This window comes from Lolium rigidum, chromosome 7 (genome assembly GCF_022539505.1).
Source record: "Lolium rigidum isolate FL_2022 chromosome 7, APGP_CSIRO_Lrig_0.1, whole genome shotgun sequence".
Classification (NCBI taxonomy): Eukaryota; Viridiplantae; Streptophyta; class Magnoliopsida; order Poales; family Poaceae; genus Lolium; species Lolium rigidum.
In genome coordinates this window covers 347,940,421-347,957,041 of record NC_061514.1, presented here as the reverse complement: position 1 = coordinate 347,957,041, position 16,621 = coordinate 347,940,421, and the positions used below count along the sequence as shown (strand labels likewise).

General features: G+C 42.0%; 1 protein-coding gene and 1 long non-coding RNA gene across 2 annotated transcripts; one reads left to right on the top strand and one right to left on the bottom strand.

The window, feature by feature from the left end:
- The first annotated feature begins 4,644 nt into the window (after positions 1-4,644).
- Positions 4,645-5,188, top strand: LOC124678247. Its single transcript, XR_006994394.1, has 3 exons — positions 4,645-4,663; positions 4,793-5,081; positions 5,178-5,188. It is a non-coding gene; the product is annotated as an uncharacterized LOC124678247 (long non-coding RNA).
- Positions 5,189-9,524: 4,336 nt separating this feature from the next.
- LOC124675606 (60S ribosomal protein L27a-3-like) lies at positions 9,525-10,196 on the bottom strand. The gene has a single exon (XM_047211676.1). It carries the CDS (start codon positions 10,159-10,161, stop codon positions 9,724-9,726), a length of 438 nt encoding a protein of 145 aa, XP_047067632.1. The 5' UTR covers positions 10,162-10,196; the 3' UTR covers positions 9,525-9,723.
- Between the last annotated feature and the right edge of the window lie 6,425 nt (positions 10,197-16,621).

Sequence of the window (16,621 nt, the reverse complement as noted above, 5' to 3'; positions counted from 1 at the left end):
CTGTTTTTGGTTTTAAATCCTACACAATGAAATATTCTTGGAATTGGACGAAACAAAAGGTCACACGAACATCCTTCCACCAGAGGTTTCCAGAACTCCGAAGAGGAGACGAAGAGGAGCCACGAGGCGGCCACACCCTAGGGCGCTGCCCACCCCTGGGCGCGCGCCGCCTCTATGGGGTGGGCTCCTCGTTGGGATCGACATTCTTACTTATCGAAGATACTACGATACACCCCCTATACTTGTGGGTCATCAGGAGCCCACCTCGGGACTCCACCGACATCGCCCCTTCGCCTATATATTCCTTCCGTCGCGAAAACCCTAGGAGAACAAGTCATATTCCACGAAGAGTTTCGTAGCCGCCGCCATCGCGAAGACAAGTTTCGGGGGACAGAATCTCTATTCCGGCACGCCGCCGGGACAGGGAATTGCCCCCGGAGTCATCTCCATCGACTCCATCGCCATCTTCATCGCCGTTGCTGACTCCCATGATGAGGAGGGAGTAGTTCTCCCCCGAGGCTGAGGGCTCTACCGGTAGCTATGTGCTTCATCTCTCTCTCCCATGGTGTGATCTTTATGTGATCATGAGCTTTGTATCACTATTAATCTATGTGCTACTCTAGTGATGTTATTAAAGTAGTCTATTCATCCTCCATGATGTAAAGAGGACAGCGTGTGCATCATGTAGTACTTGGCATAGGTTATGATTGTAATCTCTTGTGGATTATGAAGTTAACTATTACTATGATAGTATTGATGTGATCTATTCCCCCTTTCATAGCTATTGTTGACAATGTGTATGCTATGTTAGTACTCGGTCTAAATTGCAACGGTATTATCTTGGATTATGATTTGATGAGGATATCCCTATGAGTGGTGTTTGTCAAGTACTTGATGAACTTTGAGTGGAGCTTTTGTAGCCACTATGTGATGATTAGTGATTCCAATAGGAGAGTAATTCAGAGTAGCACAAGTGAAGAGAAGTTATCTAATTGTCCAATTATGTGATCATTATTGAGAGTGTCCACTAGTGAAAGTATAATCCCTAGACCTTGTTTCTAAGCATTGAAACACCGTTTCCAACAAGTTCTGCTATATATTCGCTTGCTGCCATTTTTATTTCAGATTGCAATTACTACTTATAATCATCCATATTACTTGTATTTCACTATCTCTTCGCCGAACTAGTGCACATATACATCTGACAAGTGTATTAGGTATGTTGGGGACACAAGAGACTTCTTGTATCTTAATTGCAGGGTTGCTTGAGAGGGATATCTTTGACATCTACCTCCCTGAGTTCGATAAACCTTGGGTGATTCACTTAAGTGAAACTTGTTGCTGTTATACAAACCTCTGCTCTTGGAGGCCCAACACTGTCTACAGGAATAGAAGCGTGCGTAGAAATCACTCACCATTTCAGTTCTATAGTACTATACTTCCTGAACAATGATAGAGGTGAGCTCAATGAGCCAGAAGGGATGGAAGAAAGCTTGACCATTTTCACTAAACTTCTCAAACTTTGTGCTCCAAAGAGTTTAGATAGCTTGGTTCGAGGAAGTGTTTAATTGTCCTCGTCTTCTGAATCGTCAACTGGGCAAGACTACATAACAACAGAGGGGATGATAGGACAAACTACTTGCTTACACCATATCACTTTCGAAATATATAGTTACTTACAGTAAAGTTTTCAAGTTTATACTCTAGAAAATACTATCAAAATACTTCTTGACATTCATATGCTCCCAATGAGTGTACCTAGATTTGTGATATTTAAGGATGTTATATACAACGAAACTACACTAGATAATGTTATGGCATAATTTATTGGCGGAGTAGTGTAATCAATTTGGTTTCCTTTAATTTAGAGTGAAATGCTTTGCAACAAAAGGTTTTCTTAAACATCCCTACCTAACTAAAAGAGTAAAAAATACACAAAATATTATTTGGGTTAATACTTATTTCTAATGTGAAATATTAGACTGAATGAAAAAAACGAACTTTTTGGTAGAAGTAACTTGCTGGTAGTGACATTAGTGAGGTGAAAAAATTACTTGTTGGTAGTGAAATTAATGAGGTAAAAATATTTCGTATAAATTTGAAGAACTCACCATAGTAACAGGATAGCAGGTCGATAACAATACCGAATAGTAGTGGCAAGGGTGGGTCACTCGCACGAAGTCCACGAACATTAATGATGTTCTTTCTCGGAACTCCAATTAAAAAGCACTTTGTACAATACGGTTGAAAACAAATAGACGGCCGACACTTAGCGAAACGAGAGCATTAATTGCATTTTGCAATGTCAAGCTTTATAAGAAGTGTGAGAATACGAATGTAATGAAGCCAACAATAGATGTTCTTGATGTTGGTGTATATATATATATATATATATAGTTCTATTGGTTGTATCTCGTTTTTATGCATGTGCTTTATCTTTGGGAGGCAATGCTTGGGGTTGAGGCATTGGACCATGGCTTTGGCGATAATTTTCAGGACCACGTTGATGAAGACTAATTGCTCTAATATCAGTGAAAGATTCCGATGTTATGCCCAAGCTCTTCGGCACAACTCCCGCTACACTAGAAGAACCAACCATGCAACTTCACACACTCTAAAATGTGATTGACCAAATCTAGAGGCATCCTAAACCAGCGAACGAAAAAATTACCGGGATACACTAGAATAGAAATGAAGTAGTTGAGCATGAGTTTGTTGTGGGCATCAATTCGCCGCCTTCGCATAAATTCACTGCCGAGTAGGAATGTCCTGATCTTCCAGCATGGCGCACTCTTCATCGAAGTAGGAATCGTCAACAAAACCATCTTTGAACACAATAATCTATGTTACAACCTACTTCTAAATCACAACAACACTTTCTGAAAACAAAAAATATCAAGAGATCACCTTTGACCATTCTTTGTCAAACACCTTGTGTGCACCGAGGAGGAATCGGACGTCTACTCATCTTTGTCGAGACGGCCACGGTGGTGGTCGCGTTGCGGAAGCCTACCTACACGTGTGGGGGGGGGGGGTCATGGTAGGGTGGCGTGGCACCTCCACGGCTAGCACGTCGACGGAGGGGAGCCGAAGGTCCTTAATCGACTAACGGTCACACGACGGAGATCCTCGATTCGGTGATGGGGCTGGCGCGGTCATCCCGAGCAGTATGACTAGGTGGCCACGATGGTCGGTCGCACAAGTCGATTTGTCGCGCGCAGTGGTCTAGGGCAAGGTCAGGCTGGCAGCGGGAGGCTAAAATAAGCGGGGAACTTGGTTGTGCACGGCAGTCGTCGCAGTGTTCCACATTTGCAACACAAGTGGCTCAAAAAATTAACATCACCGTATAGATATATAGCACCTATTGAAGATTGTTTTAGGGCACAAATGCGAGAAAGTTCAAATGGAGGCCGAGCTAGATGTAGCCCTTAGTTTTTAAACACTTAGAATTCATGTTTCAAAGATTCAAAAAATCTAAATCTAAACTCTACGGATAGCTAATATTGTATACTGCAATGGTGTAAAATTTCAGTACAAACTGCTTCATATTCTAGTCTACACAAAAATAACAAATTTTGACAAATTTTATAGTGAACATTGCACATTTCAAGACTATAAAATTTATCAGATTTTATCAATTTCATGTAGTCTAGAATACAAATTAGTTTCTATTGAGATTTTACACAAATATAGCATACATCATTGGCTATCTCTATAATTTTGTTTGGTAATTTTTTGAAACTTCAAAATATAAATTCTGAATGTTTGAAATAAAGAGCTACATGTCACACAAATTCTCTGAACCCGTGTTACTTATTAGTTGAAATTCATGGGTGGTGAAAGTTTGCTTGTCTTGATCTGTTTGTTGTGTGCGTTCAATTCAGATTTTTTGACAGCCAGATGGTTTGTCCAGTGCGGCTGGTTTTCCAACAAAATAACAGTCCCACTGTGGTCACAACTAGAGAATTATTACTTCTACTTTTGCAGTTTTAGTCTAGCTCAATTTAGTTTATTGAAAGTAAATATGTTCTCTAATTGAGTGAAATAGAAATGCTGGCTAATTTTCTAATTATATGTGTTCTTGACTATGTAGGGATGGCTGGCCCATCCATGAAGCCGGTTCACCTCGAAGAACTGGCTGGCTCATCCATGAAGCCGGTTCACCTCGAAGAAATGGCTGGCCCATCCATGAAGCCGGTTCACCTCGAAGAAATGGCTGGCCCATCCATGAAGCCGGTTCACCTCGAAGAATTGGATCCCGAGGGTGATGTTGACAAGCAGAGGCTAAAGTGGGAAACCATCAATGAGGAGCAGCAGGTGTGGGATGCCCTCGATGAGCAGCGGAAGTGAGTCCCTCATCTCTATCTTCTTGTTTTGTTGTTTATGTTTTATTCCCATAAATTTTGATTACACTTATTTGAGTGCAGATTGAGCAAGAAAGAAGAGAGGAAGCAGAGACAAGAGGAGAGGAAGCATAAGCAAGAAGAGAGGAGGCAGAAGCAAGAAGAGAGGAGGCTAAAGCAAGAGTACAACAAAAAAAATTAAATTGGAGGTGGCTGCAAGGAGGAAAGAGCTACAAGATAGGAAGAAGAAGCAAGCGAATGAGCTAAATGATAGGAGGAAGGATATGAAGAACAAGTCGAAGATGATGGTCAGAGCAGAAGTGAGTATTTGATTGACAATCCGTTTCAATTCCTCTTTTGTTTTACATATGTGTGGTGCCATGTGAATTATGGCCTCTCTATCTGGATGGATCACTGATCCATGTCAATTCCTTTGTTTTGTTTTCTAGGGAGGAGGTTCTCCTTGCGGAGTGACCAGGTCTCCTGGAGTGAATATGCTGAGGTCTCGTCTTGGAGTTCTTGCAAACGTGGTAGCTTCAAAAAGAGGGAGGTCGCTGTCGGATATGGATGGGAGTCCCCCTTCACAGAAAAATGCCAAGTCTACGCCGAGGTCGCCATCTACGCCGAGGTCGCCATCTACGCTGAGGTCGCCATCTATGCCGAGGTCGCCATCTTCATCGAGGTCGCCATCTCTGGTGACTTCTCCGTTGGGTGGTTCAAGAACAACTCATTCACGCGGTGAGATGCTTTACAAATGTTTTTACAACTGCAGCAACTACTTACTTAAATTTTAGTGAAAATGTTCTTACAAATGTTATCTACTGCCTTTACTAGGACGTAAAGTAACTTCCGTTGTTTGGAGGGATTTCATTCCCCATTATGATGATGGAAAGCTTGTGGAAGCTGAGTGTAAGCATTGCAATGAATTTTTGCCAGCTGGACGCGAAGTGGGTACAAGTGGTGTCCGCAGACACTTGACCACTTGTACAATAAGGTCAGATCTGCACCTCATTGTGCAAAAGATGAAGTCCTCAGTTTCGTCTCCTCATGCATCTATGCTTAAGAATTGGGAGTTTGATCCGAAATTATCTAGACAGCTACTTGCGCAAATGATAGTTATGGATGAGCTTCCTTTCTCAATCGTTCATTATGCTGGTTTTGTGGAGTTTGTCAAAAGTTTAAATCCCCTATTCGAAATGGTTTCCAGAAATACTATTAAAGATGATATCATGAAACTGTATTATGAAAAGAAGTTGATAACTAGTGAAGGGTTCAAGAGGTATGCTGGCAGAGTATCTTTGACTACTGATATGTGGACCTCGAACCAGACTTTAGGTTATATGTGCGTTACTGCTCATTTCATAGATATGAAGTGGAAATTGCACAAGAAGATAATCAGATTTTGTATGCTAGAGACTCCCCACAATGGAGCTACGATGTTTAATATTCTGCTGAAAAGCTTGCAAGAATGGAATATTGAGGACAAGCTGTTTAGCATAACTGTTGATAATGCATCCGTAAATGGTTCAATGATTGATAATCTGAGAGAAAATCTAGTAGGCAAGGAAATGCTGCATTCTGAAGGTGCATTACTCCATATTCGCTGTGCATGCCATGTTTTTAATCTGATTGTCCAAGATGGGTTGACAGCAGTGAAAAGTGCAATTGATAATATAAGAGAAAGTGTGAAATATGTGAAGAGCTCTCAGACTCGAGTGGATAACTTCAATGAAGTAGTTGCAAGAGTTGGTGTTTCTTGTGCACTCCCTTCTGTTGATGTGCAAACACGCTGGAATTCCACATACCTAATGCTTCAGTCAGCATTCTCATTTCGAAAAGCCTTTCATACTTTGGGGAAAGAAGACAGAAACTACAAGTTCTGTCTATCCTCTGCAGAGTGGAGAAGAGCTGAAACTGTATGTTCCATCTTGAAGGTTTTCCACGAAGCAACAGAGGTGGTCATTCTGAATTTATACGAAATACACAGTCCCTTGTCTGTCTTCCTTAATTAGTATGATTACTGCTGGTTTGCAAGTGATTTCTTAGTATTATGCTGCAACCTTCATATCAGGCAGCTTTGAAACTCATACTATTTCCCATCCAAGCTTTAAGTGCCACTGTCAAATAGGATTTTGGTTCACAAAATCTCTTTGAGTGCTAAGTGGCGCTCATTTTATTCACAAAATCTCTTTGAGTTCATTTTGTCATGTTTGCAAATTGTTTTACCGTATTCAATGTTTGGAGAATTCTGCAATGAAGTTCACTATACTTGTTAATTTTTGCAGACTTCCTGTTCAATGAAGACTCATGTTCATCTGCTGATGCTGCTCCCTGGTTGCACTTCAAGATGTAGATTCATGTCAAGTTTTCAGTAGTTCGAATGATGCTCCATTGCACAAGTTTCTGTAATTATATCAGGACAATACTGGTCTAGACAAGGTTAATGCAGCAGTATTATGTCAGGATAGAAGCTGGACCACTTTTAAGTGTAGAGCAATGAACTATTAGAGCTCAAGAAGACACCGTCAACAAGTCCAACCTTCCTCTTGATTTCTGATTGCCAGCATTTTCATTAGTTCAAGTTCAGAATCTTCCTTGTTGAGCTTTGAGTGAAGAAGCACAAAGTAGATCTTCCAAAAATATGCTTCATTCATATTGGAATACAACTCCTATGTTTTAGGTTTGCATGCTACTTACAAGCTATTTTTGCTGGCTTTTCTACTTTTAATATTGTGTTAAATTATGTAAGCTGGTGCCTCTTTTACCTATCCAAAGTTCAGAGAACTTTTCAATGAAGTTCAGTGATAGAGTTCTTTCTTTTGTTCTGCTGTGATTATTTCCTGTGAATTTTCTAGAAAGTATCTGCTATTTTAATTCAGCCGTTGTAGAAGTAGGAACGTATGTGCATACGCATCACTCCATCAGCCGTAGTACTAGTAAGCCTAAGAGGCATCAAGCAACACGCGACAGCGGGAAGTAGTAGCTGCTAATCCTGTAGGCGGCCGAAGCGGCACCGCTAAGCAGCACGGGCCCGCCAGAAATAGTTAGCGGCTGCCACAAAATTTGCTAATCACGTATGTGGCAGAAGTGACAGCTCGTATATGTCCAGCGGATGAGCCGTTTACATCCTGAGTCGGTACCCTGTGCGTGCGGACGAGGGATCGCTTGCCGGTTGGGCAAATGCACGCAGTGCCGGGCACGGTTGCTTCCTTCTCTTGCTATACCGTCTCGGGTCAGCACGAGAGTTTCTTCTGATCACTGAGAACAACACCATCGACGGACACCGATTGCCATCGCAAAGAGTTTGGCGACAGCACGACCCAAAATTCCTCTCACCGGCAGCATCGTTCGCTGAGTCAGTTCAGCGGAACAGATTTCCGTGCAAACACAGAATGGGTCCTCGATCCAGAAGCAACGACTGGGCAATCGCCGTGGCGAAGTTGGCGGATCAACCGAGAGGAACTTAACCTTTATTTTTGATCATTTGCCACTGTACTCTGAAATTTGATCATTTGGCAGTGTACTCTGAAATTTGATCATTTGCCACACTGATCAAATTGCCAATGAACTGTCGCAAAATGCCAAATCCACTGACAAAAAATGGGTGGGCAAAAAGAAAAGTACCTGCTGATTCAAATCTGAATCATTTGCTAAAACATTTTTGCTTGGCCAACAGAAAATTTTGGTTAGCTCATATTTCAAAGAAAAACTGTAAGGATCTAAATTCCAAATAAAGCTCATCGAATACAATCAAGTGCAATGTGTCAAAACAATGGCAACGCATCACAAGGCAAGGATAACTATTGAGTTACACAACTGACTGAACTTTTCAGACATCTCGATGGAATGTGTGTGATAGATCATTCTGAGCATATTTTCGCAAGGTTATTGATATGCTTTGCACTCTATATTTCATTCATCACACAAACATGAAACCAAGCAAAAGATACAATAAAATAAATGGATGCATTCGTGAGACGAATGAAACGAGTATAGAGCGAGACAAAACAATGACAGCAATTTAGAAGATAAAACACCAAACATTTGTCTCACCAAACCGACTAGCATGATGAGTGAATCAATGGCATGGAATGCGTCAAAGCACTGACGACTAGAATAACATTATAGCATTACAAATTTACAAGCCAAACAAACATACTCCCTCCATTCTAATTTAGTCTACATTCTAGAAAAATTGAGACAAATTAGTATTGCATTTATTAGTACTACTTAGATATGTGAACAACCAATCCAAGCTACATTGAAAACAACAACCTCCAATAAAAAGAGCAAAACAACATTGTTTTCAGTGTTGTTGTTGACTAAAAGCTAGAATGTAGAGTATTTTAGAACAAATTTTGGAGGTAGAATGTAGACTATTTCAGAACGGAGGGAGTACATGTTTTAACACAGAACAGAAGCATAATGGCAGAAGTGACTCTAGCATGAAAAAATCTTAAACCACAAAGGCCAAATCGAAATCAACCTCCTGATGTTTCTCAGGAGCAATCCATCAAACAACTTAGTTAGGGAACTCAGTTGTAAACCATTTAACAGCGATTGAGATATATGGCTACACCTAGGTCTGCCCTATATTGAATTAATTGTTTCCGCACACAAAATAGATGGTAAGAAATTAGTCAGATTCTTTAGGTCAAAACAATAATCAGCAGGATAGTTTCCTTTAGCAAGTAATCATTCAGAAATTATGTAGACCATTTAACTATGATTAAGATATATAAGCCAAAACATAGGACAATCCTAAATTAAATTAGATATTTCCCTCACAGGAAACAAGAAAAGAAACTAATCCGTTTATTTATGTCAATACAATAATCATCAGGATATCCTTCGAGCAACTAGGTCGTTTAGCATTACTGTATAACTGGTGCTCTACATCATTTTAACAATGGTAACAAACCGCCCACCTAATACTCCAATATTAACAATTCTAATAACCAAAAATTCTATCAACAGCTAAATAGTAGCCTATGACACTAAATTTGATTTAGCACTAATCGCAGAATTCATTTCACATGATTTAAACAGAAGCAGAATCCATGCACAATGCAAGGACGGGTAAAAGAAATGTACCCTATGCCAACTACTTATCAGAAAAGTGATCGCCATTGACGACACAGATCAAACAAACGATAAATAGGATCGCACATATAGATGACATGTCTGAAATATATGATATAATCTGGCAACACATACTGCAAAACTCTCATAATTCGCTGTCTTTCAACAAGTGAAGCAGGATAGAGAACTAATAAAGTCTTGTTCAACACAAATAGCTTCGACAGTAAACAACTACTAGTTCAGATTTAGATCTCAAAACCAAGGATAAAGACAAGGCAGGGTAATAAAGCACAGCACCCTAAGCAACGAGCACGACTGCGCCGCCGGCGGCCTTGATCTTCTTCTCGGCGATCTTGGAGATGAGCTTGGCCTTGACGACGATGGGCTTGTCGGGGAGCAGGCCCTTGCCGAGCACCTTGAAGTAGCCGAACTGGGAGACGTCGAGCACGGGGGCCTTGTCGGCTCCCGCCTCCGCCACCTTCTCGGCGGGCACCATCGACCACAGCCTCTCGACGTTGACCGACGGGCAGTAGAACCTGTTGCTGAGCTTGTGGAAGTAGCGCATACCGACCTTGCCGAAGTAGCCGGGATGGTACTTGTCGAAGAGGATGCGGTGGTGGTGCATGCCACCGGCGTTACCGCGGCCTCCGGGATGCTTGCGGTGCTTGCCCACACGCCCGTGCCCGGCCGACACGTGGCCGCGCTTCTTGCGGTTCTTCTTGAAGCGCGTCGTCATGGCCGCCGCTGCTCGCCGCCGGCGCCGGCTTACCTGGGAGGTGGTTGGGGTGGGGTGGAGGCGGGCAGGTGTCTGGGAGGAAACCCTAGCGGGCGGGGAATGGTGAGAGCTTATAAGGTTGGCGCGTGGGGCGGAGGCCGTCGGATCGGGGCTAGGGCATTGCGAGCCGTTGGATTCGGGCTCCTCCTAGGGTTTTGCTTTGGCGCGGCCCAGGAGGACCACGGGCTATGGGCTGGGCCTGGCTTCTTTAGAGGCTCCGTGTTTTCACTCCGTTTGATGGGCTCGAATGGTGTACGGGCTTTGTTCAAGATGGTTACTTTGGCCAAATTTTTGTGTGGAGGCTGTCAGTGGCAGACTGCCACTCACATTTCCAGCTGTAGTGATGCAAGGACAGACCGTCCGTTGATCACTGCACGCTGGCACGATGGAAAGCGAATATGGTGATGCACGGAACACTGAAGTGGGAATTTCCGTACCATATTAAGGATTCTTTGATTGTTGAAACCAAAAAAGGAAATCTAAAGTGAGTTCCAATGCAAAATATATAATTGCATAACAAAGTCTATGTGACGTCCCTTTCTAAAAAGATTCATACATAAATGAATTATAGAAATAATCCAAGGGATGTTGAAATTTCTAAGAGAGGAGCTCGAGTAAAAAACATAGGATTGCATTACATGGCTGTGTGAATATTGTCATCCAAAGGAACTAGGAAAAACTGCCTACACCAATCGGTGCGAAAAAATGCACATCGTATAAGAATTTGAACAAAATTTCGAAGTGGTAAACCAATATGTAAGAGTTTAGACGGCACTATCTATTCAATCCAATGGCATTAATAAGAAATGAACCTGTAAAATCTTATAAAATTGTTACAATTTGAATATACCTATAGAAACTTTTGTATCTTATTTTGCGAAAAAATATTTTGTGTCTGTTTAATTTCAGAAAGTTTTTGTTTGCGCCAAATTCTTTGATTATATCATAGGAGAAAGAAAAGAGTATTTTCAAGAGGGTTGAGGCGACGGAAAATTACCTGCAAAATGTAGTGCAAAAATTCATGATGACATGCAAATTAACCAATTAACCCACATAGAAAAATATTCTACGGATATCAATCTTCTGAAAACTATATAAATTAATTTTAATCAAAGAAAGTATTAGGATCAAAACATATTTAAAATGGGAGGAAACACACAAAGTGTGTTCATTTGCATTATGGCATCCCCTAGACGTTATACATGTATATGGCATAACAAACAAATTCCAACACATGTTCATGAAATTTCTCATAAACTTCATAGGTGCATGCTTTGTGTCAACCCAGCCAGGTAGTGGATCGAGTAGGCCTCTTTTTTTTTCCTAAAGCGGTCTAGGTCATTGAATCCAAACTAAGGTGTCCTTGTAAGATGGCGCCACTCGTCACCAAAGGTCATGCTTTCTTGAGTTATCTTTGTCGTTGTGTGAATGCACTAGGGTAATATGTGGGAAAATTATAAGAAACAACAAAACAAGAGTAAAGAATAATAGCAATAACATGGAGATATGCGGAAGAGCCTCACCTACAATCTAGCACATAACCGAGTGACCATAAGATAGACATTTACGTAGTAGGAAACAAATACACTAGTTGTGTGCTTGAAGTATGTGTGGTATGTCCAAATGACACCTAAAACGACAGTCATCACATCTAGGCTTCATTCGTCCTACGGATGCCAATGATTCCCAGGAGGTTTGGTGAAGATATTTGCTAGATGCTAATATGTTCCAACATGGCTGATACGTCCAAAACGTATCTACTTTCCCAAACATTTTTGCTACTGTTTTGCCTCTAATTTGTGTATTTTGGATACAATTAACACGGACTAACGCTGTTTTCAGCAGAATTTCCCTGGTGTCTTATTTTTGTGCAGAAACTCAACTTTCAGGAAAATCTCCGGAAATAATCGCAATGGGCCTATTTTCATAGAAGATTGACGGAGTCAGAAGACGAGACGGAGGGGGGCCACGAGGCGCCCACACCACCAGGCGGCGCGGTGGGCCCCTGGGCCGCGCCGCTCTATGGTGGCGTCGCCTCGGCCAGCCCCCGACGCTCCCCTCTGGACTACTTAAGGCTTTCGACCTAAAAACGCACGGGGTTCGACCAATTTGCCGAAGACATCCGGAACTCCGCCGCCATCGCAAAACTCCGTCTCGGGACCAGAAACTCCGTTCTGGCACCCTGCCGGGACGGGGAATTGGAGGAGATCATCGTCATCATCACCACCGACGCCTGTCCATCAACCATCCATGCTTCCCCCATCCATGTGTGAGTAATTTTCCCGCTGTAGGCTGAAGGGGATGGTAGGGATTGGATGAGATTGATCATGTAATAGTCATAAGATTGTTAGGGCATAGTGTCTAGTATCCGTTGTTGGTACTTTTATGATATTGTTGCAACTTGTTATGCTTAATGCTTGTCACTAGAGCCCAAGTGCCATGATTTCAGATCTGAACATGTTATTGATTCATGATGATATTCATTGTTTTATGATCTTACCTGCAAGTTGTATACACATATTGCTGTCCGGAACCCGAGGCCCCAAAGTGACAGAAATTGGGACAACCGGAGGGGAAGGCTGTGATATGAGGATCACATGTGTTCACGGAGTGTTAATGCTTTGCTCCGGTGCTCTACTAAAAGAAGTACCTTAATTACCAGTAGATTCGCTAGAGGCCTGATGCGTGTAGTTGACACGTCCGTTGGGAACCCCAAGAGGAAGGTGTGATGCGCACAGCGGCAAGTTTCCCTCAGTTAGAAACCAAGGTTTAATCGAACCAGTAGGAGTCAAGAAGCACGTTGAAGGTTGATGGCGGCGGGATGTAGTGCGGCGCAACACCGGAGATTCCGGCGCCAACGTGGAACCTGCACAACACAACCAAAGTACTTTGCCCCAACGAAACAGGTGAGGTTGTCAATCTCACCGGCTTGCTGTAACAAAGGATTAACCGTATTGTGTGGAAGATGATTGTTTGCAGAGAAAACAAGTAAAAACAAGTATTGCGAGCAGATTTGTATTTCGAGTATTAAAAGAATGGACCGGGGTCCACAGTTCACTAGAGGTGTCTCTCCCATAAGATAAAAGCATGTTGGGTGAACAAATTACAGTCGGACAATTGACAAATAGAGAGGGCATAACAATGCACATACATGACATGATAAGTATTGTGAGATTTAATTGGGCATTACGACAAAGTACATAGACCGCCATCCAACCGCATCTATGCCTAAAAAGTCCACCTTCGGGTTATCGTCCGAACCCCTCCAGTATTAAGTTGCAAAGCAACAGGACAATTGCATTAAGTATGGTGCGTAATGTAATCAACAACTACATCCTCGGACATAGCGCCAATGTTTTATCCCTAGTGGCAACAAGCACAACACAATCTTAGAACTTTCGTCACTCGTCCAGGTGTCAATGCAGGCATGAACCCACTATCGAGCATAAATACTCCCTCTTGGAGTTAAAAGTAAAAACTTGGCCAGAGCCTCTACTAGAAACTGAGAGCATGCAAGATCATAAACAACACATGTGTAATAACTTGATAATTAACATGACATGGTATTCTCTATCCATCGGATCCCGACAAACACAACATATAGAATTACGGATAGATGATCTTGATCATGTTAGGCAGCTCACAAGATCCAACAATGAAGCACAATGAGGAGAAGACAACCATCTAGCTACCGCTATGGACCCATAGTCCAGAGGGTGAACTACTCACTCATCACTCCGGAGGCGACCATGGCGGTGTAGAGTCCTCCGGGAGATGAATCCCCTCTCCGGCGAGGTGCCGGAGGAGATCTCCGTAATCCCCGAGATGGGATCGGCGGCGGCGGCGTCTCGGTAAGGTTTTCCGTATCGTGGTTTTTCGCCTCGGGGGTTTCGCGACGGAGGCTTTAAGTAGGCGGAAGGGCGAGTCGGGGGCCGGACGAGGGGGCCACACCATAGGGCGGCGCGGGCCCCCCGGGCCGCGCCGCCACGTGGTGTCGCCACCTCGTGGCCCCACTTCGAATGTTCTCGGGTCTTCGGAAGCTCCGTGGAAAAATAGGCCCCTGGGTCTTCGTTTCGTCCAATTCCGAGAATATTTCGTTACTAGGATTTCGAAACCAAAAACAGCGGGAAACGGAACCGGCACTTCGGCATCTTGTTAATAGGTTAGTTCCAGAAAATGCACGAATATGACATAAAGTGTGCATAAAACATGTAGGTATCATCAATAATATGGCATAGAACATAAGAAATTATCGATACGTCGGAGACGTATCAAGCATCCCCAAGCTTAGTTTCGCTCGTCCCGAGCGAGTAAAACGATAACAAAGATAATTTCTGAAGTGATATGCCATCATAACCTTGATCATACTATTTGTAAACATATGTAGTGGATGCAGCGATCAAAACAATGGTAATGACATGAGTAAACAAGTGAATCATATAGCATAGACTTTTCATGAATAGTACTTCAAGACAGGTATTAATAAGTCTTGCATAAGAGTTAACTCATAAAGCAATAAATCAAAGTAAAGGTATTGAAGCAACACAAAGGAAGATTAAGTTTCAGTGGTTGCTTTCAACTTGTAACATGTATATCCCATGGATAATTGTCAACATAGAGTAATATAACAAGTACAATATGCAAGTATGTAGGAATCAATGCACAGTTCACACAAGTGTTTGCTTCTTGAGGTGGAGAGGAATAGGTGAACTGACTCAACATAAAAGTAAAGAGAATGGTCCTTCAAAGAGGAAAGCATCGATTGCTATATTTGTGCTAGAGCTTTTATTTTGAAAACATGAAACAATTTTGTCAACGGTAGTAATAAAGCATATGAGTTATGTACATTATATCTTACAAGTTGCAAGTCTCATGCATAGTATACTAATAGTGCCCGCACCTTGTCCTAATTAACCTGGACTACCGGATCTTTGCAATGCACATGTTTTAACCAAGTGTCACAATGGGGTACCTCCATGCCGCCTGTACAAAGGTCTAAGGAGAAAGCTCGCATTTTGGATTTCTCGCTTTTGATTATTCTCAACTTAGACATCCATACCGGGACAACATGGACAACAGATAATGGACTCCTCTTTAATGCATAAGCATGTGGCAACAATTATTATTCTCATATGAGATTGAGGATATATGTCCAAACCGAAACTTCCACCATGAATCATGGCTTTAGTTAGCGGCCCAAAGTTCTTCTCTAACAATATGCATGCTCCAACCATGAAGGTGGTAGATCTCTCTTGCTTCGGACAAGACGGACATGCATAGCAACTCACATGATATCCAACAAAGAATAGTTGATGGCATCCCCGTAAACATGGTTATCGCTCAACAAGCAACTTAATAAGAGATAAAGTGCATAAGTACATATTCAATACCACAATAGTTTTTAAGCTATTTGTCCCATGAGCTATATATTGCAAAGGTGAATGATGGAATTTTAAAGGTAGCACTCAAGCAATTTACTTTGGAATGGCGGATAAATACCATGTAGTAGGTAGGTATGGTGGACACAAATGGCATAGTGGTTGGCTCAAGGATTTTGGATGCATGAGAAGTATTCCCTCTCGATACAAGGTTTAGGCTAGCAAGGTCATTTGAAACAAACACAAGGATGAACGGTACATCAAAACTCACATAAAAGACATATGGTAAACATTATAAGACTCCATACCGTCTTCCTTGTTGTTCAAAACTCAATACTAGATGTTATCTAGACTCTAGAGAAACCAAATATGCAAACCAAATTAGCAAGCTCTAAGTATTTCTTCATTAATGGGTGCAAAGTATATGATGCAAGAGCTTAAACATGAGCACAACAATTGCTAAGTATCAAATTATCCAAGACATTATAGCAATTTACTACATGTATCATTTTCCAATTCCAACCATATAACAATTTAACGAAGAAGAAACTTCGCCTTGAATACTATGAGTAGAGCCTAAGGACATATTTGTCCATATGCAACAGCGGAGCGTGTCTCTCTCCCATAAAGTGAATGCTAGGATCCATTTTATTCAAACAAAACAAAAAACAAAAACAAACCGACGCTCCAAGCAAAGTACATAAGATGTGATGGAATAAAAATATAGTTCAGGGGAGGAACTCGATAATGTTGTCGATGAAGAAGGGGATGCCTTGGGCATCCCCAAGCTTAGACGCTTGAGTCTTCTTAATATATGCAGGGGTGAACCACCGGGGCATCCCCAAGCTTAGAGCTTTCACTCTCCTTGATCATATTGCATCATACTCCTCTCTTGATCCTTGAAAACTTCCTCCACACCAAACTCGAAACAACTCATTAGAGGGTTAGTGCATAATAAAAATTCACATGTTCAGAGGTGACACAATCATTCTTAACACTTCCGGACATTGCATAAAGCTACTGGACATTAGTGGATCAAAGGA